Genomic DNA, 25,552 nt, shown 5'->3' with positions numbered 1-25,552 from the left:
ATAGAAAACAGAAACACACACACACACACACACACACACACACACACACACACACACACAACAAAACACAAAGCCACATAGAAACCTTCTAGTATAAGCTGGTGTATCTGTAAGAAATTCTAGGATTCACGAATGAGACAGGGTCTCTAGGAGATCTTTTCCTGGATAGCAGGTGTTACTTAGGTACCTGCATGGAATTTTTTGTGGGTCTGGTAGCAGAAGCAATTCTGCCTCTGTGCAGTATTTCAGGAATAGGGTTGGACATGATTCAAGGGGGTTCTTTGTAAGGCCTGGACTGATTTGGGTCACACCTCTGGGAACACTTAGTAGCAGGGGTGTGAATTCTGCTCACACTACTAGTCAAACTTTCTTAAGGATTGAGGGCACATGCTTGCAGCCTGTGTATGGATTTCACTTCATGCTACTACTCATGACATTTCTACTTCCATTAATACCATGTAATTCCAACACAAATACACTTCCCACCACCCAATCAAGATGCACTCTGCAGTGTAGGTAACAACATTTAGTACTGTGATGACAGCTGTTGGTCCCTGGGGTGTGTGCTTCAATATCTTTTTCCTCTGTGCCTCCAAGCCACCACCTAACAAAAAGGGCTATTTTTCAATTAGCTTCCTTGAGATGGAGAGATGGCCCAGGGATCAACAACAAACACACACACACACACACACACACACACACACACACACACACACACACACAAACGTGGAATTGGCTTAGGGTCATGAGGTCATGAGGCACAGGCTACAGTCCTGGGGAATGCATACTGGTCTGCTTTACTGACATTCTTCTCTGCACCTAGATTTGATAGTATTGCTGTCACTGTGACAACCCAGCTAAACAGCCCACCCCTGTTTATAGCAAATACAGGCATACATAATTTCATGGAAAAATGAAAAGCCACAGTTAAAGACCAGTACGCAGATAGTGAGTGACTTTAATACCAGTCACCACCAATACAGAGGTCATCGGGGTTAAAAATAAGCAGAGGAACACTGAAAATTAATTTACTGGGGAGAGGACTTCAGAGACCCCTGGGACAAGAATGGAGTCCCATGTTCCCAAGGAAATTCAAGGATACAGACCATAAGAGGAGGAAACAGGGTCTTGTGGGAGGCATGTCAGGGCTTCTTCTCATCAGTACACCCCAGGAACAGTGACTCCAAAGAAAGGCAGGCCTTTTCCCTTACCTGCAAACACCAGAAGTCTCTGATCTCAGAAATGTGAGAAAAGCTGAGATACCAATGCCTGGTGCAGGGCTGCAGACAGTCAGCCCACAAGGTCAACAAATCTCTCCCTCTCTCTCTCTCTCTCTCTCTCTCTCTCTCTCTCTCTCTCTCAAACACACACACACACACACACACACACACACACACACACACACACACACACAGATTAAGAGTATGAAGTCTCTCTATGCCGGGGCCTAGGAAACACAGAAGTGGATGATCACAGTCAGCTATTGGATGGGTCACACGGCCCCTAATGGAGGAGCTAGAGAAATTACCCAAGGAGCTAAAGGGAACTGCAACCCTATAGGTGGAACAACAATATGAATTAACCAGTACCCAGGAGCTCTTGTCTTTAGCTGCATATGTATCAAAAGATGGCCTAATCAGCCATCACTGCAAAGAGAGGCCCATTGGACTTGCAAACTTTATATGCCCCAGTACAGGGGAGCGCCAGGGCCAAAAAGGGGGAGTGGGTGGGTAGGGGATTGGGGGGGGTGGGTATGGGGGACCTTTGGGATAGCATTGAAAATGTAAATGAGAAAAATACCTAATTAAAAAAAAAAGAAATATATTAAAAAAAAGAGTATGAAGTCTCTGGCATGTGGAGGATGGCTGAGAATGTAAAGTGCTTCCTGCATGGGGTGAAAACCTGAGTTCATTACCCAGTACTCATACAAAAGGGGGAAAAAAAGGTATGCAGACAGGCATGTTTAATCTCAGCACTGGGGTAACAGAGACAGGGGGATCAAAAGAGCAGCCTGGCAAGCCATAATTCTAGAAAAATCAGCGAGCAGCAGGTTCAGTCAGAGATCCTGTCTCAAAAACTCAAGAGAATAACTGAAGAAGACATCAGATCTTGACATATGACTCCCGCACACTTGTGCACGCACACACTTGTACATTAATACGGAGAGATACAGAGAGAGACAGAAAAACAGACCCCCCAACACACACAGATACACAAACAGTTGGGGGGGAGATTGAGACAGACCAACAGATACACATACACACAAGAGAGAGAGAGAGACGGAGAGACAGAGAGACAGACACACAGACAGTTGGGGGAGAGAGAGACAGACAGACAGATACACACACACACAGGAGAGAGAGAGGGAGAGAGAGAGACAGAGAGACAGAGAGAGAAGAGAGAGAGAAAAAGAGAGAGAGAGAAGCAAGAAAAAGAGAGAGAGAGACATTGTAAAGCACAATAGACTGTTTTCTTGTGTTTTTGTTGCCTCTTATTCTTTGCATTGTTGTTGTTCCAGGGTCACAACATTTCCAACCCCTTCTATGACTTCAAAGCACAGCCTCAAATCACACATCTGTTCCTCTCCCTCTGCATGAGTGAGTGAAGGAGGAAGTAATGGAGAAAAGAGTGGAGCCCAGCCCCATCCATAGCAGCACCCTAGAGAGAAAGAAGATTGGAGAGGGGAACACGTGCCAGAGACCCAGTGTCGTCAGGAACCTGGTGTGCTGTCTAGGTGCATGGGGTCCGTGCAGAGAGGCGGCAGCCTGTGCTCTAGCTCGCCAACACTCCACACAGGGCTAATGACTTTCCAGAGAGGCACCCCCACGGGACTTGTGCGTGTTGGGGCACCGGCGAAAGAGAGCCAAAAGGCCAGGCCTGGACTGAAGCTTACAGGATCAGTAGAGCTGTCTTAGACATCTACACTGTCAAGCAGGAACGTGAACATTTATTTCGAGGGGGTAAAGAAACACTTAGTGAGGAGCTTTGACAGCAGCCATTGTGTGCCCCCACGGTCTCCCAGATGTTCCAGTTTGGAGGCACTTCCTGTCTCCTGTCTTGGGAGACTCAGGGGTGACAGCTGAAAGGAGGACGATCCCTTCTAAGGAGTGGGCACAGGAGGGTCCCTGGCAGCCCGAATCCTGGCTGCTGACCTCTTCCTGGCCGCCTTTAAGATGGTCTTGTCGAATAGCTCTTTCTCACGGTAGTGCACGGGTGGGCCACGCAGGTACTTCTCTTCTGCCTCCTTGTAGGTGAGCTCATCCAGGGCAGCGATGGAGCAGATGATGGCTTCTGGAAAAAGAACTTCCATGGTAAACCTCACTTTGTCTCCTCTTGCCAGCGAGAGCAGGGCCTCGTCTGCTTCCTTGGCCACTTCTTGCAAATGTCTGGCCACGAGATGCAGCTGGTCCTCGTCCTCCAGGTAGGTCTCAATGCAGAAGACTTCCCTCTTTGATTTCCAAAGATCGTCCAGCCACCTGGACGGTTTTCTGCCCTTCACGATGTCCAGCAGGTGCTGGTCGGCCCCCTTTCTCTTCACGATGAAGTCCACGAGCTTCTGGTTGGCTCTGTCCCAAGCGGCCCTCATGCGGTCGGGCAGGAGTTTCTTGTAGGGCCCCTTCCCACCCAGGGCGGTCTCCTCCTCCCAATCTTCCAATTCAGCATAGCTCACCTTGGGGAAATCGATATGCAGGTCGCCCTCCTGGACGGCTCTCCTTAGCGGGTAACTGGCTTGGGTGGTGTAGTAGTCCATAAAGGAGCCCAGGAAGGAGCCATGGGCAAGGCCCTCTCTGTAGTGGTCGATCACTGAGAAGCACCAGTTGATGCCCTGGGCGTACAGTCTGCTGGCTCTCCTCACGAGTGATACTTTCTCCCCACAGTCCAGGTGCTTCAACTTGCGGAGAGGGACACGGATACCCCTGCGCTCAAACTGCATGTTGCCCTCGATCAACAGCACCCTCGCCATCTTGTCATTTTCGCTGACACTCTTGACCACCGCTGGCCAGAAAGGAAGGTCCTGAAATTTGAACCAGACCAGCGTTCCTCGCTCAATGGTGCTGGGCCCCTGGGCAGAAGCCACGTTGGTGGCTTTGGCATCTTTTTGAACTCGGGCCCCTCTCCTCTTGAACCTGGTGTTGGTCACCTTTGAATGCACTTGGGGTTCCCGTTCTGGGAGCCCGCACAGTGCACACAGCACATGGGGCTTCTTTTTTTGACTAGCTATGCGGAGTGACCTGCGTAGCTTCGGGACTGGAGGCGTGTAGGCTGCCGATGCCCCCTTTGAGTCTGGCTTCGGGGTCCCCGGGCCAGGATGGTCCTTGTTCTCTGCGAGGGCGGTCTTCCTTTGGGCTCCAGTTGCCCGGATCTCTAGGCCAGCACACTGAACTCGTTTTTTGAGAGCTTTGGGTGAGATAGAGATGTGCCTCAGTGGTCCAGAGGCAGCCTGCTGCTCGTTTTTAGCCCGGGTACCCTCCCTGGAGGCTGGGGCACTCAAAGACCTGAGCTTGGATGTACCTGGCTTTCTCTTCCCTGGATTACCGCCAGCTTTTCCCAAGGGTGTCTCCGAGTAACTTGGCCACACTCTGGTGCCTCTTAACACATCCCCTTGCATTTCAGAGCGCGGGAGGCCTACAGCAGTATGAGCCTGGGCTTCCCCTGCTCGCACTGCAGGCACATTCTGGGAGCCCATCATCGCAGGACTCTGACCCGGGCGGCCCCGCTTCCCAGGACTCCTCTGGGAGAGCCCTTGGCCTTTCTGGTTGCGCCCTTGGAGGCACAGGCGCTGACCTAGGCTGGAGCTGCTGGAGCTGGCCTGCTCTTTTGGAACCTTTGGAGCCACGGTGCTGGTTCTTTGGCCACCTGCTCTTCCTCCTTGAAACAAGCTGGTTCCCTCGCCCAGAACATCCAGGGCCACCTTGAGGGCTCTCCTGTATGCCCTGGTCTGACCTGGCGAGCCCCTGCCCCGTGACTCCTTTCCTGCCAAGGAGGCGATGCTTATGATTTCAGACTTGTCTAGGGGCCTCACCTCGGAGCTCCTCACTCTCATCTTCTCACCCACAGGCAGTATTTGGACCTCCAGGAAGGGCGCCCCTCTCCTCTTACTATTGGCTGGGGTCCTGGGTCTGGACAACACCCTTGCAGGCCACAGCTGGCCCTTCCAGCCACAGAGTACATACTCTGCAGAGTCCATGGCGACTGGACTCTGGGGCTGTGCTGATCAGGACAGGGTGACTCCTTTGGTTGTTCTGGGCACTGTTGTGACTGCCCGCCGGTCCTCTCTGGCTCTGCTCTCCTGCCTGTGGCGCTGCTCTCCCTCCAGAATCTGGTAGAGAAGTTTGAACTGACTGAAGTCGCTCAGGGTTGTACGCGCTTATCCTGTAGGGTGGGAGAGGGAAGCAGAGCTGCATTAGGAAGGAGATTGCCTTTAGTGGACAAGGAAGCAGCACCTCAGTGAGGCAAGGCATGAGAAATCAAGGGAGCTGACAGAGTCTGTTCTACAGAATGGAGGATGTGGGAGAAGGTATGGAAGGTTCCAGAGCATCTGTGGGAGACAGTCACAACAATTTTGTTCCTCGACCTGAGGCTGGGGTGGCGAACATCCTCCCAGAGAGATGGGTGTCTTTACAAGGCTTGTGGTTTTCTTGCCCACCCAGTCAGTGTCTTGGGGCTCACTGGGATTCCCTGGGGGTGGGGGAGCCATCCTCACTGTTTTCTTTCCTAGGGAGGTAGCCCTGTGCTGCTGACACCAGGAGCCCTTGGACTCCTAGGGAACTTGCCTTCCAGGCCAGTGTGTTAGCAGGTTAAAGAGCAATGGGGCTGGGGAAATGTTCATGGTGATTTGCAAGTAAGTGTGGCTGCTGTCATAGCTGCTGGCTTCCTTCTGTCCCAGTCCCCGACCCCAATCCCCACCCCTGTGACGCCAATCTTTTGGTCAGAGCTCTTGTTCCCTACTCCAGCATGGACCTCACTATGGGATCAAGTGTTCGCAGGGCACACCCGGGGAGAGCCCCAAAGAGAAAGCACTTCATTGTGGAGAAATGCTTACTAATTGGCATTCTCAGCAGGATCAGGTGGAGCTCAACAGAATAAGCCAGTGCCTCTGTTGGAATTGTGCACCCGCATGCTGCAACCTCAAGTCTGCAGGAGACCCTGCACATCCCTATCTGCCTGTGATGGGCACTGTTCTAACAAGAGACCCCAGACCACAGAGCTCTCTTGCACACGAGCTCTGTGGCCTAATTTTGATCCACACGGTCTTAAACACATAGAAAATTAATGGCCTGGATGGTACCTTGCCCATCCCTAACTCCAGGGGTGTTCACACTCATCTGTAACATAGCTCTTCTGTTCATGTTCCCCCATACTCTGCCTCTCAACAGAGTTCCTCCTTCACAGCCATCTTAGTGGAATCTCATTACGTTCTTCTCCTTGGCCCATTTCTCTCTCTCTCTCTCCCCCCCCCCTCTCTCTCTCTCTCTCTCTCTCTCTCTCTCGTGTGTGTATGTGTGTGTGTGTGTGTGTGTGTGTGTTGTGTCTGGTTTGTATGGGGGTGTGAAGGGCAGGTTGGCTACTGTGTTACTGACTGCCTCTGCCTTGAACCAGTCTGGTTCCTATCAGCAGTGTGTATGTCATGCATGCCTGTGTGAAACAAATTCCTCACCTGTCTGATCCTCAAAAGAGGCCCACTGTGCTTGCTGATAGGTATGGACTACAACACGGAGGAAGGATCAGGATGGGCTCACATGCCACCGCTGCTCACTGTTTATGCCAGGAAGCAAGCGATCCAGGTCATGACCTGGGCCCCAGCAAGCACAGTGAGGCAGAGCACTGGTGGACTCTGGCCTCCTGAAACAGCTTCCTAAGGACGCTGCTCTTCTTGTGAACTCCTGTTACCCCTTGTCCCTTCCGTGAGCATGGGCCAATGGAGCTCATCATGGCACTCCAGACCTTATCTGTAGGAATTTCCAACCATACAGAAATATGGGGGCGGGGAGGACAGATGATATTCTCGTGATCCCCTCGGTCCTTCCCTTCCCTCCCTCTGTATCCACAAACACCTGCTGGTACACTCTAGCTCCCAATTCACTCCACAAACGTGCAGTGTCCCTTCTGTTGTATTCCCACCCATGTCTTACTGACTTCAAATCCGAGTTCACGCTGCCTAAAGTGGCTTTCTACATAAAGCAGTCTAGGAATGTCTCAGGGCATACCTTCTGGATGACGCAATAGCACACGTGTACTGTGGAGGTATGGAGTTCAACTTAGGGATCACAGACGACAGTGGCTCTTCATCCTAGGTGGCTGTGTCATCTCCCGGGGCTGGTTTCCTCTGATCCAACCCCCTTGGAGTCCTGGCCCTTGTCACACGGATATCTCCTGAGGAAATGGAGGAAAACATGAACGCTTCAGTTACTTTTAGGCTGCCTTCTGCTGGACCTTCCTTGCGCATGCTTTCCAGCAAGGCTAAATGAACCCCCATCAAGTCCAACCATGCCTCTCCACCATCCAGGAACCATGCCCGGAGCACGTGAGAGCCCACCCACCCCTCAGAGGGTACCCTTGGAAACCACGGATGCCCGAGGCACACTTATAGAGTACATGATGCCTTCTACCCTTCTCAGGCTTGTACATGCTTCTGCTTCCCTCCCGTGGGGCATTCTCAGTCCCACATAATTCATTCTCAGCCCCACATAATTCTAATTTCAGTTAGAAAGCATAACTGGGAATACCAAGTATGTGTTCAAGCCCACAAACCAGGGTATCCGTGTAGCATCTGTAACTCAGTCATAAAGAAATGTGTCTGCACTCATATAGGGCCATGCTCTCCCCAGTGTGTATTCCATCTGTGCATGCCTACTGCTCCTGGGTACATAAAAGTCCTTATCCTTCCTACATCTTGGTTAGACGTTAGCAGTATGGCCACCTGCCTCCACTGTTTCCAGGCGCCGCCTCCGGCGCACTACTTTCAAAAGGTTCTCCGAAATTTCTGTGAGAGTTGCCTTTCTGGTGAAAAGGGCACACTAACTTCCCCAGGGGCACACAGAGAAGTCTGGGAGGTGGAATCCTGAAATCTCTGTCTCAACACACACTTTGGCCCTGGGACCAAAAGCCTTCTATCAAGAACTTGCACACATTCCCTCTGTGCTGTGTCTTTTCACATTTTCTCCAGATGGGAACAATGGCTTCCCTCCCTGCAGTAAGACAGACAGGCGGGGGACAGTCTGATGAGAGGGTGCAAGAAGAGTACAACGCCTATTGCTCTCACACGGGGGGTGGGGGGGGGCAGAGATACACAGGGTGATCCAGATGTGCTGGTGGTTCAGAGAGCAGCCCCTGCCACACACCAGGTAAAACCCAGCTGATGCTCCACCCAACTGTGTGAAGTGAGCAAGGTAAAGACTCAGTCAGACACAGAAGCAAACTAATTACCTGCCTAGGGAACAGACTCTGCCCCTTTCTTGGGGGTTCATGCCACACTGATCTTTATCTCCTTCTGTCTAACTGAGACTAGTGGTCAGATAGAGACAGCTGTCTTTGGGAGGCATTTTTTACTTCCTGTGTCAGGCAGGCCTCCGGGCCAAGAGAGTATTGTCACCACTGGGCTTCAACCATTCTCCAAGGGAATTGCAGGTTTCCCCCACCCACACCTTACCCCCAGCCCCATTTACCTCCTCCTCAAATGCCTCCCAGCTTCTCTCTCAGACAACACGAGCGAGCAAGCGGCAACTATCCAGGGTAAGGTGCTGTCACACAAACAGGGTCATCCTGTCAAGAAGAGCACATGTGACAATCATTGCCAAACTGAAAGGAGGTGTCCATTTACAATGGCGAACTATGCTCTCAGGGCCTGAAAAGATAAAGCTAGCAGCAAAGAAGTGTTACCTGAGGACAAAGAGACAGGGCTGAGTGAGCAGCCAGTCCTTGGGGCTTCTCTCCAAACAGTAGTAGTGAGAGAACCTCCCCTGTCCGGGGTGGGGGTGGGGTAGAGCAAACAAGCTCGCAAGGCACACTCGCAGACTCAGCTCTCACACACAAGCAGGTTGGCTGCAGGCACCTACCTACATGCCTTGCGTGTCTGTCTAGTCATTCCACCTCTCCAGCCTGTGAGTGTCCTTCGCAAATGTATCTGTAACCAGGAAAGAATGGCTTGTCCCCGTTGTCATGGCAACCACAGTGTCATCAGAAAACATTCTCTCCTACTAGCCAGTTCGCTGAGGAAATCAGGAAGTACTAATCCACCCACCCAGGAGGCTGACTGTTCACTTACATCCCTGTCACCTGGTTCTCCCACCACCCCCTGCAGCTGCACACATGAAAGTAAGTAAGGGTGCACACAGTACAAAGATGATACTGCCATTCCAGTGTGCCAGGCCTTTGACTTGACCACAGAGGGTCTGTGACAAGGCAAGAAAAGCGATCACAGGTTCCATCCTGCCTTCTAAAATAATAAGACCAGGGCCCACATCTGAGAAGGCCACCTTTTCCCCTGCCAGAATTCGGAAGGCAGGCACATTGTTTGTTTCTCCTGATGCAAACAAGCTTTCCAGGTCACTTGGGGCAGAAAACGTGGAGGACCATGGACCTGCACAGGATAGAAAGCAGTACAGGAGGAGTGCACGTGGTAGCAGCAACAAACCAAACAAACAAATAAAACAACCCTACCCTGCATCTCATTGAGGAAGGGGAGAAAGCATCTCAAATGGCAGGAGGCTTTGGAAACCTCAAAGCCTGCTGCCCCCCCCCCCCAGGTGACACATTTTCTCTAGCAGTGCCACACCTCCCAAGCGAACCAAAATAGCACCATCTACTAGGAAGGAAGAATTCAAATGCCCCAGGCTGCAAAAGATATTTCATTCAAACCACTACCACCACCACCCATGTGCATACACACACATACACGGGGGGGGGGGGGGGGGCGAAGGGGAGGGGGAGGAAGAGGGGGAGATGGAGAAGGAGATAAGGAGACAGAGAGGGAGAGGGAGTGGACAGAGAGGGAGAGGTAGAGGAAGAGGGAGTGAAGGGGAGGGAGAGTGGGAGAGGGAGAGGGAGTGGAGGGAGAGGGAGTAGGAGAGGGAGAGGAGAGCAAGAGGGAGAGGGAGGGAGAGGGAAGGGGAGAGGGGAAGAGGGGGAGAAGGGGGAGAGGGGGAGAGGGGAAGAGGGAGACACGGGGGAGGGGGGAGAGGGGGAGGGAGGAGAGGGGGGAGAGGAGAGAGAGAGGGAGGGAGAGGGCTAGGGAGAGGGGAGAGGGAGAGAGGAGAGGGAGAAGGGGAGGGAGAGGGAGGGGAGGAGAGGGGAATACATGCATACACCCACCCTCATTCACAGGCATAGAGGAAACTGTGTTCCACTAAGCTGTCCCAAGGCATGCCTGCCACTCTAGGCAGCCATGCCCTCATCCAGTGAGATGTTTTCTCACCAGATTAGATGACACCAGTTTGGACACACAGTTCTTCGGGGTTCTTCTACTCTGCTCATGGCTCATACATGGATCCTTACACAAAGTGACTTTTGTTGGAGCGATTTCACTGAAAATGCTTCTCATGTCCATAAAGAGACAATGCATTTCCTTCTGAGGGCTTGGATAATATCCTGCTGTGTGGTTGTAGAGTGCTTGGCCCATCTCTTCGTCGTGCAGGGTTAAATCGGGACTTTCCCACTGTGATTTCAGCTGTCTTGAGCTTTGACACGCCTATATTCACTTGGATGCCTCTATATGGGGAAGCGGCACTTACCTAGAGGTGGCGGGACCCTGTGATGGGCTGATGCAGCATTTCCCATTTTGATGAACACAGAGGTCCTCCTCACAGTAGATAAAACATTGAAAATTCCCACAGCAACAGGGCCTTCACAGTTATTCTTGATTCCCTTCCTAAATAGTCAAGTGGCGGCTGGCTGGATTTAACTCCTGTCCTTCTTTGTTTCCTGCGTCCTCAAAGGTCTGACTTCATGGAATGTGCGTTCTGAGCCCCCACACACAGATGTGCATGCACACATGATGTGGCGGTGAAGTGTGGTCGACATAGATGCACAGCCCTTGGAAGAAGACAGTAGGACCATGAAGTGTCAGAGCCAGAGCTGAACAATACTGTGATAGCCAGGTGTCTCACTTGTACAGTAGATAACACAAAGCTCTGGAAGGCGATCAGAAAGGGGGCCCTGAGTACTGCAGTCCTAAAGAGGCTGGTCAGGAGTCGGTACCGTGGGCATGGGACGAGGGGCCTCCTGTTTCTGCCCCTTGTGTACTTTTGCAGTCGTCACTGGCCACCCGAGTCCTCCGGAGAAGCAGCCACAAGGGACACTTAGACAGGAGGGGCTTACTGCGGCCCAGTGTGCAGGCATAGCTATAGACACCAGTCCAGCATGCACATCATCTTCAAGTGTCAAGTTATAGTCGTGTGATTGTTTGGTGGGCATCAGTTCATCCAGTCTCATGCATGACGTGGAGCTTTCAGTTGTGCATGCGTGAACTGGAAAGTCGCCTAGGAAAGGCCGGAAGTACCTTTCTGCCTTTCTGGAGAGGCTAGCATCCCTTACTTTCTGGGTGTGAGGACTAAACCTGGAAAAGGAGGGTCTTGGGTGATTGAGTGAAGGATGTCTGTATAGGTGAGCAACTAGTTATTAGGGCCAATGAGGTGACGCCACGGGCCTCAAGCCCACACTGGAGTGAACAAAGCCCAGAGGGCCACCCTTGGAAAGTCTTGTCAAGGTGCTAGAGACTCTAAGGAGTGAGTGCATGTAGGACAGCATGTCTGCCCCTGCAGAGACAAGGAACCTTCCGCATGACCCTTCCGGTACCCTTTGTGTACTCTCTCGATTCTGCACAGGTCCATGCTTCCTGCTGTCTTGCAGGAACACTTCATGGTCCTACTGTCCCGGTCCTCACCCAAGGGCTGCGGACCCATATTGACCATGCTTCATCATCACATCATGGGATGCGAATGCACGAAGCTTGGGGGATCAGAACACAAGTTCCATGAAGTCAGACTTTAAGGGTGACTGAAAGCAGGGAGCGGAGATGTTCCTGACACACTAGGCTCTTCCTAGGTGAGTTCCAGGTTTATGCACGCACAACTGAGAGCTCCAAGTCACTCGTGCGCTATTACAGGCCGTGCCGGCTATGGCAGAGGTGCACATTGCCAGGCTCACACAGGGCAGACATGGTTTTCCACAGGGCAAGAGGAAGTGAGGAATACTTGGGACCACCCTGGAGGAGAAAGAGGGTCTTAGATATTGTGGTGAGCTACATGTGTCCCTGTAGATGAAGTAGGTGAAATGATCACATATGGAGAGCCAGGAGAGTCCTGACTGAGGTCAAGTTCTGGAGCCCGAATTCCACAGGGAGTGGAGGAGTGGAGGAGTGGAGGAGTGGAGGAGTGAGGAGTGGAGGAGTGGAGGAGTGGAGGAGTGGAGGAGTGGAGGACTGGAGGAGTGGAGGAGTGGAGGAGTGAAGGAGTGGAGGAGTGGAGGACTGGAGGAGTGGAGGAGTGAGGAGTGGAGGAGTGGAGGAGTGAGTAGTGGAGGAGTGGAGGAGTGGAGGAGTGGAGGAGTGGAGGACTGGAGGAGTGGAGGAGTGGAGGAGTGAGGAGTGGAGGAGTGGAGGAGTGAGGAGTAGAGGAGTGGAGGAGTGGAGGACTGGAGGAGTGGAGGAGTGGAGGAGTGAGGAGTGGAGGAGTGGAGGAGTGGAGGAGTGGAGGAGTGGAGGAGTGGAGGAGTGGAGGAGGCGGGGAAGGGTGGTGTGGGAAAGCTTTGATACAAGGAAGCAGGGACTGAGAAGGGTGGGCAGAACAGCCCGTGTGCTTGCAGAAGGACTAGGGATCTGCCACATGGCCCTGTCTGAAATCCTTGGGCACAGGAGACATTCATCCAGGTCCACACTACCACAGTTGGGCCTACTCAAAACAGGTAGGTGTGTGGGTGTTTCAGGTCCTCCCAGGCCTCAAGGGCACCGTTTCCTGTCCAGGCATGCATGCGCGGTGGTCGGTGGGACTGTTATGGTCTGATCCCCCATGCCCAGAATAGCTGTAGCCATTTTGTTCCATGCCTGCCAGCTATTTCATATTGTGGCTTTAACATGCCTGCCAGTCATTGACACGGAGGAGCGACTCGGCTCAGAGCAGGGACAGGCTGGCCACATAGCCAGATTTGTTCTGGATGTTCTGGATGAGATCCGCTAATCTGAAGAAATTCCACAAAGCTTTACATAGGCCCCATCAAATCAAAGGTCAATATGAACTGTTATGTGAAAAATCTTGAGTCAGAGCTGACCACCAGGCAGCACTTCCTGCACCTGCATATGAACTCATTGTGGATTTTGTGTGCTTTCTTTTCCTTTATGAGCTGACAGAAAAATATATCCGTTGTCATAGTTCAGATAACCCTGAGTTATGTCCCTGGTCTGACCAGCACTGTGGTGTGCTTTCCGTAAACTATTCTTACTTAACTGAGGTCAGTGGTTCACGTGGTTTGTGTGCCGATTCTTGAACTCCAACAAGCCTAACCAAGGACAAGGACTGGACAGGAGCACGGATGTGCCCACGCTTGTCTGCAGAGGGCGAATACTCTCTGAAAATGAGGGCCAACCAGCTGTGACCACCCTCCAGGGGAAGCAGGGCTCTGGGCAACCGTGGCGAGGTGTGTGTCTTCTAGGCGAGTGAGCAGATATTAGGACCCAGGATAGCCTCTGCGAGGTAATGTCTGGTGCCCGAATTCCACAGCGAGGGGCCGAGGCCCCCGGAACACTGTCTAACAATGTCCTCTGAGGGTCGCAGTGACTGAGAGGAGTGAGCCGGGCAGCAGGGGTGCGTGGGGAAAGACTTGGGACCTTCTGCATGGGTCTCTCTGAGGTCTTTGGGTACTGCACAAGTTCTCTGGGTCCGCGTGTCTGCAGCTGGGCTATTTGAAAACAGTGTGGGTTCTTCGGGTCCCTTGAAAACCTTAAGACAGCGGATTTTTTGGTGGACATACGCGTAACCCCGAGCCCCAAGTCACACATGCATGATTGCTGGACGGGCCTCTGCCTGGAACCAAGTTGGCGAGTCTCCTGCATTGTGCACACATTTTCCATCCTGGCACAGCACTTCTGGAAGTGACTTTGCCCTGGCTGTGGCCTCCCTCGAGGGTAAGAGGGCTTCGGTGGGACTGTGGGGGTGCATTTCCCTAGGTGGGCGACAAGGCATCTCGAGACTTAAGGTAAAGCCCTTCCGGAAGCATCATCTCCCCTCCCCGGCATGGCATGGCCGGCCCAACCCTGGAGAGTAAGAGGGGTTCGGTGGGACTGTGGGGGGTGCGATTCCCTAGGTGGGCGACAAGGCATCTCGAGACTTAAGGTAAAGCCCTTCCGGAAGCATCATCTCCCCTCCCCGGCATGCCATGGCCAGCCCACCCTCGAGAGTAAGAGGGGTTCTGTGGGACTGGGGGGGGGGGGCGCGATTCCCTACCTGAGGAACAAGGTATCGCGAGACTCAAGGTAAAACCCTTCCGGAAGTGATGTCCAATGACCGTGCCCACCCGCGAGGGTGAGTGGGCTTTGTGGGATCTTCGGAGGTTTAGTTCCCTGGCTGAGCGGCCAGGTATCTCCAGGAGAGGCCCAAGGGTAGGAGGGTAGGAAAGGAGGAGGGGATGGAGGGGAGGATTGTGGGTGGATTGTAGGAGGTGTAATTACATATCTGAGTGACTAGGTATCACAGCAGTGAAGGGAAACCCCTTCCGGAATTGACTTGGAATGTGTCAGCCTTCCCTGGAGGGTCAAAGGGACGTGGGGGGAGGGGGTTGGAAGAGGTGTATGTCCTTAGCAGAGCGACCTGGTATCTATCATAGGCCCCATGGGAGGTAACCTTTCCTTAAGTGATGGCAGAGCACTGCAAGCAGTCTCCAGGGAAACGGGTTGACGGCGGGGTGGGGTGGGGTGGGGGGGAGGATTGGAGGAGGTTTAATTCCCCAGCTGAGTGAGGAGATGTCTCGAGACCCAAGGTAGACCCTCCCGGAAGTAACATGCAATGTCCGTACCCACTCTGGAGGGTAACGGGTTTGGTTTGGGGGATTTTAGGAGGTGTACTTACCTAGGGTGGCAAGGTATCAGGAACCCTCAGCAGTCACTTCTGCAAGTGACTTTGCCCTGGCTGGTATCAAGGTTGACACAGACCGCCTTGGGGAGGTTCTTCCCAGCTGAGACACAAGGTATCGCGAGACCTCTGATAGAACCCTTCCAGGAAAGATGTCTCCTTAGCTTTTACTACCTTCGAGGGGAAGAGGGTCTTCCCGGGCACTGCTTTGAGCCTATTTCCCTTCCTTAGTGTCTCTGCATCCCGAGACACATGGTGATACACTCCAGAAAGTGGCATCTCACCAGCTGTGAGGACCCTCGAGGGCAAGAGGGGGGTTGGAGGGGGGTGGGAGTTGCTGTGAGGCTGAGGCCAGTGAGAAGGGGTCCCCCAAATCCCAGTCATCAAGTCACCGCTGAGAACATCTTAGAGTCTGGAAAGAGGGAACTGCACAAGCCAGTGATGAGCCCAGGGCCAGGGCCACGGAGTATCCTTGTCCAAAGGTCAGAGGGTCCTTCTGCAGGAGACTTAGAAGGCAAGGACTCTGTATGAAGAAGGCTTCCCCCCACCCACAGCCCTTCCTGATGAGACGATCTCTGCTTGTCCACACTATTTATTCACTGTTCATTGTGGAAGATGGGTGCATGCAACTCACTCAGGGTGGACCAGAGATTAAATACATCTCGCAGGAAGGAATGTCGGTGAAGGGCAGCTTATTGGCTAAACACTCTGAGGCCTTGTCCATCTGGATACCTCGTTAGCATGGAGCACTGAGTGTTCTGGGCTATGTGACTAGTGCTCATGATATCCACGTGGGGGTGTTGTGATCACGTGTTCCAGTACAGGAACCCGGTGGACGTTTCCCACTCTCCTACATGAGAATTTACAGGGGCTTCTGTATGCGCTCAGCCTTCCCAGTTTTTGTCTGGTGACACAGCTCCACATGTCCCACAGGGCTCTACTGACTGACAAACAAAACTAAGGATGAGGGTCTGGTGGGGGAGGAAGGGGAGAGGCTGAGAGAAATGTAAAAGTCAGGGGGATTTGGGTGTGACCTGACCACACAGGTGGCACAGACCACCAGGCTATTAACAAAATCCACTCCCAGCCTTCTGGGTGGAAAAGAGGCATATACATCCCTTCTGTTGAAGAGACAAGCCTGCCTGCATGCTTCACATCCCTGGTTTCTATATTCCTTGTCTGTGAGCACAGAGACTTCATGCCCTCCACAGGCTGTGTGTCATCTTGGGTGACTGCATCAGGGAATCTCTGCATTTGCCTCTGGTGTATTCTTTTGGGTCTCTCCTGGAGGCTTGGGTCCCTGAGTTTCTTCCAAAGCATCTAGACTGAGAGTGGTTCGAAATTCACCTGACTGCGCAGCAGGGCTCAACCATTGCTTGCCAGGGCACGGCTCCAGTGACCTCATTGGCCACCAGTGGATTGGTGTTTGTGACTAGACACCAACATTGGATCTCGGGGTCTAGTCCAGCTTGTCCTAACCTGGTGACAAGGAATCAGGGGAAAGAGCTGAGACTGAGGGCTACTGGCTTGTGGCAGATCTGCGTTCAGCCAGAAAAATGGGAAAGGACGTGATTGGACCTGGCGGGATATTGATGTCACACTCCCACCTCCTCTTTGCTCCAGCACACGTGGCCACATCCTGTGGAGTCCTGGTCCCTGTTTTCATTTAGGGTCATGAAATTTTCAGGCATATACATGTATCTGCTGTCCCTAGACTGGGGCAAGCCGAGTTTCACCTGTGGGGGTGGGGGGAGGGGTGTGAGTTCCTGGAAGACTGCTTCTAAACCTTTGTGTTGGATCTGGGCTCAGCCAACACTTGAGTGGAGCCGTATCCCATGCAGGTCAGTGTCTTTACTTTCAGGAGTCCTGTCTGACCCAGGAAGGTTCCAGCCATGTCAAACAAGGAACAAAAGGCCATGAAGAAAAGTGGCAAGCACCAGAGGGTACATAAGACCCTCCCATCAGATGACTTCAAGAACTCAGATGAAGTTAACCCTGGTAACAACTGATATGGGGCTTTTGGGGCTGGGCCCCACCGTGGGGACACTCTACTACTTGGCACAGGGAACATGGGGGCAGTCCGATACTCATCAGGCTATTCCATGGTATTGAAGCTGGGCGGGCATGGAGGACAGGGTGGGGCGTGGGGCGATTCAGACTCTGACCTCTGATTCTCATGCATTCTCTGGGTTTTGGTCCCCACGTGACATTCTCAGCCCGTGGCAGAGATAGATACAAGGCTCACAGAGACCAACATGCCTCTGAAGAAGCCCAGGGGTCACAGGGAATTTTCTTGTAAGGCTCATGCACGTACATGTATCTGCTGTCCCTAGACTGGGGCCAAGCTGAGTGTCACCTGTGGGGGTGGGGGAATGGTGTGAGTTCCTGGAAGACTGCTTCTAAACCTTTGTGTTGGATCTGGGCTCAACCAACTCTTGAGTGGAGCCGTTTCCCATGCAGTATGATGAGAGCAGCATGCTTCATTTGCAATGGTTTTTCCTTCCCCCTCCGTGCAGCTGACAAACCAGCAGTTGGTACCAGTGGGATGGGCAGCCATTCTTCAGGATCAGACATGCAAGAGGCCAGGTGAGGTCTTCAAGGGTTAGCCTTCCCCACGTGAGGTAGTTTCAGTGTGGTTGTATGCAGATACAGAAAGCAAAAAGTTCCCTCTCCCAGGAAGTGGATCTAAGTGGCGGGGGCTGGGGTACGGCGGGGTCTGCTATTAAGTGAAATAGGCCAGCATCAGAGAGAATACTGCCTCCTGTTGTCTCTCCTCTGAGGATCCTGGATTACAAGTAGGTCCCTAAAATGATACAACCTGAACTCAGAGGGGAGAGTGGCAAGAGGCAGGCAATACCCAGTTGAGGGGAAGGTTTGCAGGAGTTGAGGGGAGGTGGTTCGAGGCAGACTCTGGGGGTGGCACACGGTCACCTGGGATAAAAGTTAAGGAGACACTGTCTGGGTGATGTAGGAGGAATAGCTGCAGGAGGGGCTTGAGGAAGAAGGAGAGTGAATGTGGCTGGAGTGCAGGACACATGGGTGAGGATGCCTTTATGAAACCCTGTGCTGCACTGTGAAAGGATCCTGGTGAACATTTACTATAAAATCCCCTACTTCTGTGCAGCTGCCTGCAGTTGGGCAGGGAACACCTGGGGTGTGATTTCCCATGAGTCACCCAAACCCAGCTGGGGTGGGATTCCTGGGACTACAGTAGGCTCTCAGTCAATTGTGCTACAAGAAGTAACCCTTAGCCATGCACCCATATGTATCTATCTGCAAAGGACGCTTTGGCTCAGTACGAAAACAAGGACAAAGTAATAAAATTATTGACCCAGAGAGGAAAACCCGACTTTACCCCACATGAGCTCTAGCCTCTGCAAAACGGCACGCCTCTCCTTTTCCTTCAAAGCAAACTTAGGATGCTTGTCCTCAATTAAGAATTCTGAGCTAAAGGGATCTGCAACCCTATAGGAGGAACAACAATATGAACTAACCAGTACCCCCCAGAGCTCATATCTCTAGCTGCATATGTATCAGAAGATGGCCTAGTCGGCCATCAGTGGAAAGAGAGGCCCATTGGTATTGCAAACTGTATGTGCCTCAGTACAGGGGAACGCCAGGGCCAAGAAGTGGGAGTGGGTGGGTGGGGGAGTGGATGGGGGAGTGGGTGGGGGACTTTTGAGATAGCATTGGAAATGTAAATGAAATAAATACCTAATTAAAAAAAATAATTCTGTGTTGTTTTACCCACAGGGAGCCTGTTCAGAAGAAGATGCAGGATTTCAAAGGTAGGTTTGAGCAGACCTTGGTAGTCCCAGAACTTTCTTTCCAACCCTCTGACTTACGCACAGTGAGAATGTGGTCGCTGAGAGACAAGAGAACTCTGGAACAGTTCTGTGGCTCAGAGGCTATTTCTGAAGACTAAGTTGTCCTTTGGCCTTCGGGGGTTTCCTTTACCTTTAACATGCTGATGTGAGCAGGGGAAAGGTTGGAGCTGTAGCCCAGGCTGCTTCCTGCTTCCTGCATGGCTGGAGACTGTCACTAGAGATGATGGGCAAGCAGATATATCTCTGCTCTTTAACTTACTGCAGGAGTGGTATGTCAGATTTCTACAGCTTTCTTTCAAGTTCTGAAGCAAGTCATTTCTTATGCCTTTCCAAAGTTGCTCTCCTCCAGGAACCCCTGCAAAAGGAGAGCTGGTAAAATAGCCTTTAGTCTGTAGACATTTAGGAACCTGTCAGGGAACTCTGAAGGCAGCACTGGGAAGAAAAGCGAGATAGATTGTATTGTGCACATCATGCATGCCACACTAGCTTGTTTTCTGTCGTCCACGGTAACAACCCCAGTGTACCACATGCCCCTCCAACTGAGGCAGGTTTTATTCACTTCTATAGGCGAACCCAGACAGCATTACTAGAGAGCCATCATCAATTCTTAGCCAGAGTGTAGAGCCAGCTCATACAAGCAAGGAAGTCTGACAGCATTGCTCTTTCTGGTTGCAGAGGAACTGCTTGGGTTTGACATGTCCAGAAAATTGTTTGTCAGTGGCATTCTTTAGTCAAGCAGGATGCCTCCTCCTGTATTCCTAGCACTTAGGGAGTAGAGACAGAATCAGGATCTTGAGGTTGGCCTCAGTTACGTAGCAAGTTTGAGACCAGCTTAGGCTACAAGAGACCCTATCTTAAAAAAGAAAAAAAAAGACAACCTATGCAGATGCATAGTTATTCGTGCTGTCCTGTAGGTGGTGTGTCTGGGATGAACCAACTCTTCTTCTTCCTCTGTATATTTGACTTAAATGATGCCTTTTCCCTTCTCACACAGGTGATGATGGTACAGGACTTCTTATGGAAAAGAAGAAGCAGTTTGAAGAGGATGTAAATGCCTCTTTCAGAAGTCTGAATGAAAACCTCCAGAGCATTTTGAAAGCTCAGCAGAATTCAAGGTAACATTCTGAGCACCCGTAGAGCCTTTCCTCTTCTTCCCGAGTCACTCCTGTCTGCCATCTTGATCGTGCACAGAATGGAATAGCTGATGGGATCTCTGGAGCACTGCCTTTTTCCCTATGACCCGGTCCTATTCATAACCAATGGGAACCCCCGCCCCTTTTATGGAACTCAGATGTGTCAGGTGCAAGACTGGCAAGACAGCCATTTCTCCCCTCTAGGATAACAGAAGGCCAGTCCTTTATGGTCTACAAAACTGTACCTATTAGGAGATATCACCAGAGCTCTCTCATGCAAGTCCCACCGTGGAAAGTGTTCTGTGCACACTTTCTGTCTGTAAAACACTGTAGGGTATGTTGCCTTCAGGACAAGGACTTGGGCTCTCAGAATTTATAGGTTACTCCATAAGGGAAGGGAGGATGAGTCTAATTTTAAGGCAGAAGTGCGATCTCGGGTGAGGTATGCACAAATGCATCCTCAGTGTTTGAGAGGGAAGACATGTGAAACAATGTCTCTAGTAGCAGCTTAAGACAAAGTTCTTGGGTTGAGAGTCACGTGTAATTCATGCCCCTTTTCTCTTTTGCTCCTAGTCCCTGTTTCATAATTATGAGTGTTTGTCATTCCCTTACCCTCAACCAGTGTGACCATGCTTGTAATCAGTACTGTGTTTTACAGGCAGGAGCTTAAGTCTCTGTACTGTGAAAGATTTGGGTCGGTGTACCACAATTGGCTGGTTGAGATGGACAGAACAAGGGACCAAGAAGAATACTTCAGTGTGAGTAGCAGTCTCAGCTAGCAACAGATCCTCTGCTGTGTCAGTTTCCCTAGTGGCAGGGCTTCCTGCAGCAGGTCTGGAGGGAAGGGACAGGACATGAGCTCTGGGAGACAAGGAAGGTGGTTGATGTGGAGGGGAGAGACTGGCCATCCTCCCTGACTTGGTTTTTTATCCCCCTTCTGTGGGAAGATGACAAGGGTAATGATGGGTTAGGAGCCCGCATGGTACAGGCGTGGGGGGAAGAGCAGGTTCTGTCTACAGAGTTCAGGAGGAGGTATGGGATTGTATTTTGAGAGGGGACCCTTCAGGATTGACCCAGTACAGAGGACAAAGAGTAGGAGGGCCCCACCTAGCCTTCTGACACAGTGATCAGGGATGGAGAGTGAGAGCAGTTCATGGGGCTGTGGAGAAGCAGGTGGAGACTTAGCTGCCAGTGTGGTTGGAGTTCAGACAGGCCCTGTCCCAGAGGAGAAGAGGGAAAGGTTCCCATGCAGTGATGGATGGACCTGCGATGGTGACAGGGTCACCTTTAGCCTGGAGATGAGAATGGGCTTTGGGGGACTGGTAACTGGACTCAGTGCTGTCTCTGGGGGCTCTTTCTTCCTGGTGGAGGATGGAGCTGTCCCCTGGGGATTCTGACTGATGGAGATGGAGACAGATTCCAGTCTGGCGGTGAGGAACATGTTCTCCAGAACCCACTGATTAGGATGCAGCCATAGTCCTGAGGCTTGCTCATTTTGAAAACTCAGGAAAATCATTAACTTGTCTGCCTCAGTTTCGTAGAAGTAAAGTCAGACTGGTGGAGAAACCCTGCCTTCTAGACCTGTGTATTGAATGGTTTCACCTCTTGAAATTTTTGTTGCTGTGGAATGCTCAACAGCAGGAGCTGATATATGGTTGCTATTGGTCTGCTCTGTCCTCATTTGGTTGATACTGTAGTCATGGGGTGTCACAATGTAGGGAGTCACTGACTGATGAGGGAGGTTTAGGTGAAAAACTCCTTTGGAAAGAGGTGTTGTTCCCTTGGAAGCTAATCTACCTGCCCATTGAGTTGGACAAGAAGATTCATCCTTTAAGAAAACTGAGCCACAAGAGACCTTAATTTTTTACTTTATTTTGTTGAGGTGGGAATCTACAGATTGGATGGATCTTAGATTAATTTCAAAATGAGTAGTTCTTTCATGGGAATTTTGCCCAGATGGGACAGAATGTCTCCCTCTGTGACCCGTCAGACATTGTCAGGTTGTTTTTGGTATTGAAGGCCATGTCTTCAACCTCGATCTTGAATGATAGAACCCACAAAACAGCACGGGAAGCAACTGCTGTAAGCAGCTGGGTTGGATGTCCAGTTTTGCTGACATCTTATCATTGATTTCCTCTATTTCAGTTTATAACCCAGCAGCAAATGAAGATTTTACAGACGGCTATAGAGGACCATGAAACCAAGCTCAAAAACGCTAAAGATATGTGTGACACATTTTTGAAGGTCTGGTAGATTGAACTTGAGAACAGAGCACATATTTATGTCACACTATGTGTCTCTAAAAGCAGGAGACAGAATAAATGGCCCTTTCTCAGTTTGTGGGAAAAGTAATTTCACATTCTCATGGGAATATTTTCCCCACACGTAGGAAAAAAGCTAGGTTTTGTTTAGCCTGGGAAAGTGATGATGTTTAGTGCAGAGTGTTGTAGCATGGGAGCTGCTGACTGGGAATTTGCTCTCTCGATCTCCCTCTGCCGCTTCTCTCAAGCTTCTGTACTTCCCCAGACCTCAGCGCTGAGTTGTTGTCCTCAAACAGGGCCTTTCCCTCTCCCATAGTTCCCAGTGGCCTTCCTTCTTAATTCTCCCTCTTTGCTCTGTCCTCTGCAAACACCCCTCCTCCAAAAGCTCCTCTGGCTGCTTCTGTCTTGTCTTCCCTCCTCGCCATGCACCAGCTTCCCCTGAAGCGACTCCTGTCCCCTGTCCATGCTGCTCTTGGCCCAGATATAGATCCCCGTGCCTTGTCTTCCCTATGGAAATCCTCTGTTTTCATCGCTGGAAGTTGCCATGGGTGTCCTCTTCAGTCACATAGCCAGCAGGCTCCCCTTCCACACCCATTTTCAGCCAGCATACATGTCGTATGCTCTTAAACTCCTCTGGGCCCTGGCAATAGGGCAGAGAATGGACAGGCATTTTGTGGTGTATGGACAGGTGACACAGTCTGTTCTCCTCTGTATCCACCACTGCAGCATTCCTTGAGAGATGTGATCACATTCCTCACTTCAGCTTGTCTTAGCTTAAAAGGGCATGTGATTGCATGCTCTGTCTTCTCTGTGAAAACTGCATTCCATGGACACAGCAAATGAATGGCTCCTTCCCCTGGGAAACCTTGGGGGTCTCCAGCACATGCCTGTGCCTCTTTTTTTCCATGCCTGGTCTATATGGCCTTTACCTGCCCATCTGTCCATATTCTGAGATAAGTGCCTTAGGTGGTGTTCTCTTCTCATAATGATAGTGAGCTCAAATGTGGAACTGCATCTTTTGGTGGAGAGTTCATATAGATGCACAAGAAGTAACCACTGTTACTTACTTTGATTCCTAACAAGGATCCTTTGGGATACGCAAAGTCTGTACTTTTAAGTTAAATGAGGTGAGGTGTCAAGTTGGGGCTTGGGGCTTCCTGCTCAAGTACCTTCTTTTGTTGTGGTTTGTTACAGAAAGCCAACGACTTGAGTAAACGTCAAAAAACCTTTATTGGTGGTCAGCACACTATTGTGGAGAAGGAAATCTCCAAGGTGCAGAACAGAGTAATCATGGAAACCGTAAGTCGTGTGTCTGTAACACTACGCCCTGGGCTACCTTCCTATTAGCAGAGATGTAATGAAGATCCTCTAAATCTCCTTTTTCTTTTCAAACAGCAAGATCAAGACATATCCATGGTTGAAACATACCTTCAGTCCCTGATCCATGAAAGCTCTGAAGAAACCATCTGAAGATCACACATAGGATACACAGGGAAGGAAGCGTTAGCCATGCTAAGAAGATGTTGGTAGTAGCCAGTGCAGCTCCTTTCTCTTTACTTTGTTACAATTGAGACTGAGACACTGTTAATCATTAAGTGAACTCCCAGCAGCTCTGTGAGTAGCGAGGACAGTTAAGTGTGGATCATCCAGGCCCATGACAGCAAGGGAGATTCATTCTGCCCAGTAGTGGCAATTATATTTTGGAAGCAAATGTCATTTGACTTTGTGGTTGATTCTCTGTCACTGTTCCAAAGTGAATGTTACCATACTTATTTTAGGAAGAAGTGAATAAAGATGGGACCCATTTTTCTGTGCATGCTTTCATTTCTCATGAGGTCACAGAGACCGTTCCATTGCAATGGGAAAATCAACCCAACATGCCACCGAGACTTGCTGAACACACTCATGTTTGTGTGCTCAGAAGTGTTAAAAAAAATCTTCTTAACATGATTCCCACGACAGAGCCATTCCTAATGTGTTGACTCTGTGCTAGTTGTGGGGCTGTGGCATTTCCCAAAGACACCCAGACTCATTTTCAAAGCTGTCTTCAACACTGGTTACCTTTGGATGAAAGCATTTTATCAGCCTGTATCTGTGTAAGCATTTGTGGCTCCAGTGTTTTGGAGGGGTCTTTACATGAGTGTTTTCTAGGGTTCTCCTTAGAGAGTCTACTATTCATCAAGTCCTTCTGCCTGTATGTGTGTGTTTGTCTAACTCCTTAGTCATTCATTCTCTTATCCTTGCCCTATGCTGTATTTATTAAAATGAATGCTTAGAGTCTGTGTTCAGCACATATGAGGTATTTGGGGTTTTGTTGTAATGTGTGTACTTGTTGAGTCTCTGTGAGCACTTTCCCATGTGTGTGTCAGTACCCTGAAGGCCAGAAGAGGGCCTGAGTTCCCCTGGGCCTTGAGTTAAAAGTGGTCTTGAGCTACCCAAAGTGGGTGATGCTACCTGATCTTGGGTCTTCTGGAACAGCAGCAAGTGAGTTCATTTCTCAGAATGTCAAAATTATTGTATCCCTAGCAGCAGGCATGTGATTGAATATGCAAGAGGATTCCTCCCGTTCTATGAGTTTGAATGGGAAATGTTTGGGGAACTCAAGAACCTTTCACTAGCCTAAGAGCCAACACTTCTTTCATAATGCTCTGTGACTTGTGAGCCAGATGATAGCTGTTGTCATATAGGTCACTACAGAGAGTGTTGGAATGTAAGGAACTTTCAGCAAGAGGGAGGTGGGGCTGGCAGGGTGGTAGATGATACTTGGTGCCCTTGATGTTGGTGCCTGGACTAGGGAGTTGAAACTGGTGATGGCACCCTTTGAGAGTGGCCATGACCCACCGGGGATCGAAGGAGCCTTTGACACTTCTTGGGGTTACCCAAGACCACTGGAAAACACAGAGATTTACATTACTATTCATACCAGTAGCAAAATTACAGTTATTAAGTGGCAATGGAAATAATTTTATGGATGCTGGGGACACCACAACCTGAGGAACTGTATTTGGAAGGTGGAGAACTGCTGCTTTAAACTCTCATAGCCAAGCCTCAGAATGCCTGCACAAGGCCTAATTCATGGAGCCTGCTGGTCCCTGCTTCATGCATGTAAGCACATGCTAGACAGCCTCCCTTGTGAGCACCTGATGGAGTCCCCTCACACATTCATCTGGTCTGCCTCGTGTATCCACACCTGGTAGGCCTCTCTCAGGAATGGCTCACACATAAGCCTCTGTCATACATGCCTGCGCTCGCAGCCACTCACATGGCCATGT

At 50.9% G+C, this 25,552-nt stretch overlaps 2 protein-coding genes across 20 annotated transcripts; one reads left to right on the top strand and one right to left on the bottom strand.

Annotated features, from left to right (window-relative positions):
- Positions 1–2,922: 2,922 nt before the first annotated feature.
- On the bottom strand, positions 2,923–15,162 carry Gm14685 (predicted gene 14685). 11 transcript variants are annotated; one of them, XM_006528182.3, is made up of 7 exons: positions 15,057–15,160; positions 10,415–11,031; positions 9,477–9,580; positions 9,057–9,124; positions 8,667–8,763; positions 7,209–7,374; positions 2,923–5,373 (listed from the first exon to the last, which is right to left on the bottom strand). In XM_006528182.3, exon 7 carries the CDS (start codon positions 5,186–5,188, stop codon positions 3,101–3,103), a length of 2,088 nt encoding a protein of 695 aa, XP_006528245.1. In that variant the 5' UTR covers positions 5,189–5,373; positions 7,209–7,374; positions 8,667–8,763; positions 9,057–9,124; positions 9,477–9,580; positions 10,415–11,031; positions 15,057–15,160; the 3' UTR covers positions 2,923–3,100. The 11 variants fall into 11 exon arrangements, with proteins under 11 accessions (XP_006528245.1, XP_006528244.1, XP_006528249.1 ...); XM_006528181.2 differs by lacking the exon at positions 15,057–15,160 and adding an exon at positions 14,436–14,515; XM_006528186.3 differs by lacking the exon at positions 10,415–11,031 and having other exon boundaries at positions 15,057–15,141.
- Xlr5a (X-linked lymphocyte-regulated 5A) lies at positions 13,475–24,571 on the top strand. 9 transcript variants are annotated; one of them, XM_006528208.4, is made up of 9 exons: positions 13,475–13,685; positions 16,921–17,057; positions 17,576–17,645; positions 18,813–18,847; positions 19,881–20,001; positions 20,678–20,777; positions 22,165–22,263; positions 23,475–23,579; positions 23,676–24,571. In XM_006528208.4, the coding sequence occupies exons 2-9, from the start codon at positions 16,952–16,954 to the stop codon at positions 23,748–23,750; spliced, it is 711 nt and encodes a 236-aa protein (XP_006528271.1). In that variant the 5' UTR covers positions 13,475–13,685; positions 16,921–16,951; the 3' UTR covers positions 23,751–24,571. The 9 variants fall into 9 exon arrangements, with proteins under 9 accessions (XP_006528271.1, XP_006528272.1, XP_006528269.1 ...); XM_006528209.4 differs by lacking the exon at positions 13,475–13,685 and adding an exon at positions 13,761–14,116; XM_006528206.4 differs by lacking the exon at positions 13,475–13,685 and adding an exon at positions 14,447–14,513.
- Positions 24,572–25,552: the final 981 nt, after the last annotated feature.

This window comes from Mus musculus, chromosome X, assembly GCF_000001635.26.
Source record: "Mus musculus strain C57BL/6J chromosome X, GRCm38.p6 C57BL/6J".
In the NCBI taxonomy this organism is placed as follows: domain Eukaryota; kingdom Metazoa; phylum Chordata; class Mammalia; order Rodentia; family Muridae; genus Mus; species Mus musculus.
This window is presented reverse-complemented; position numbering and strand designations above follow the sequence as displayed.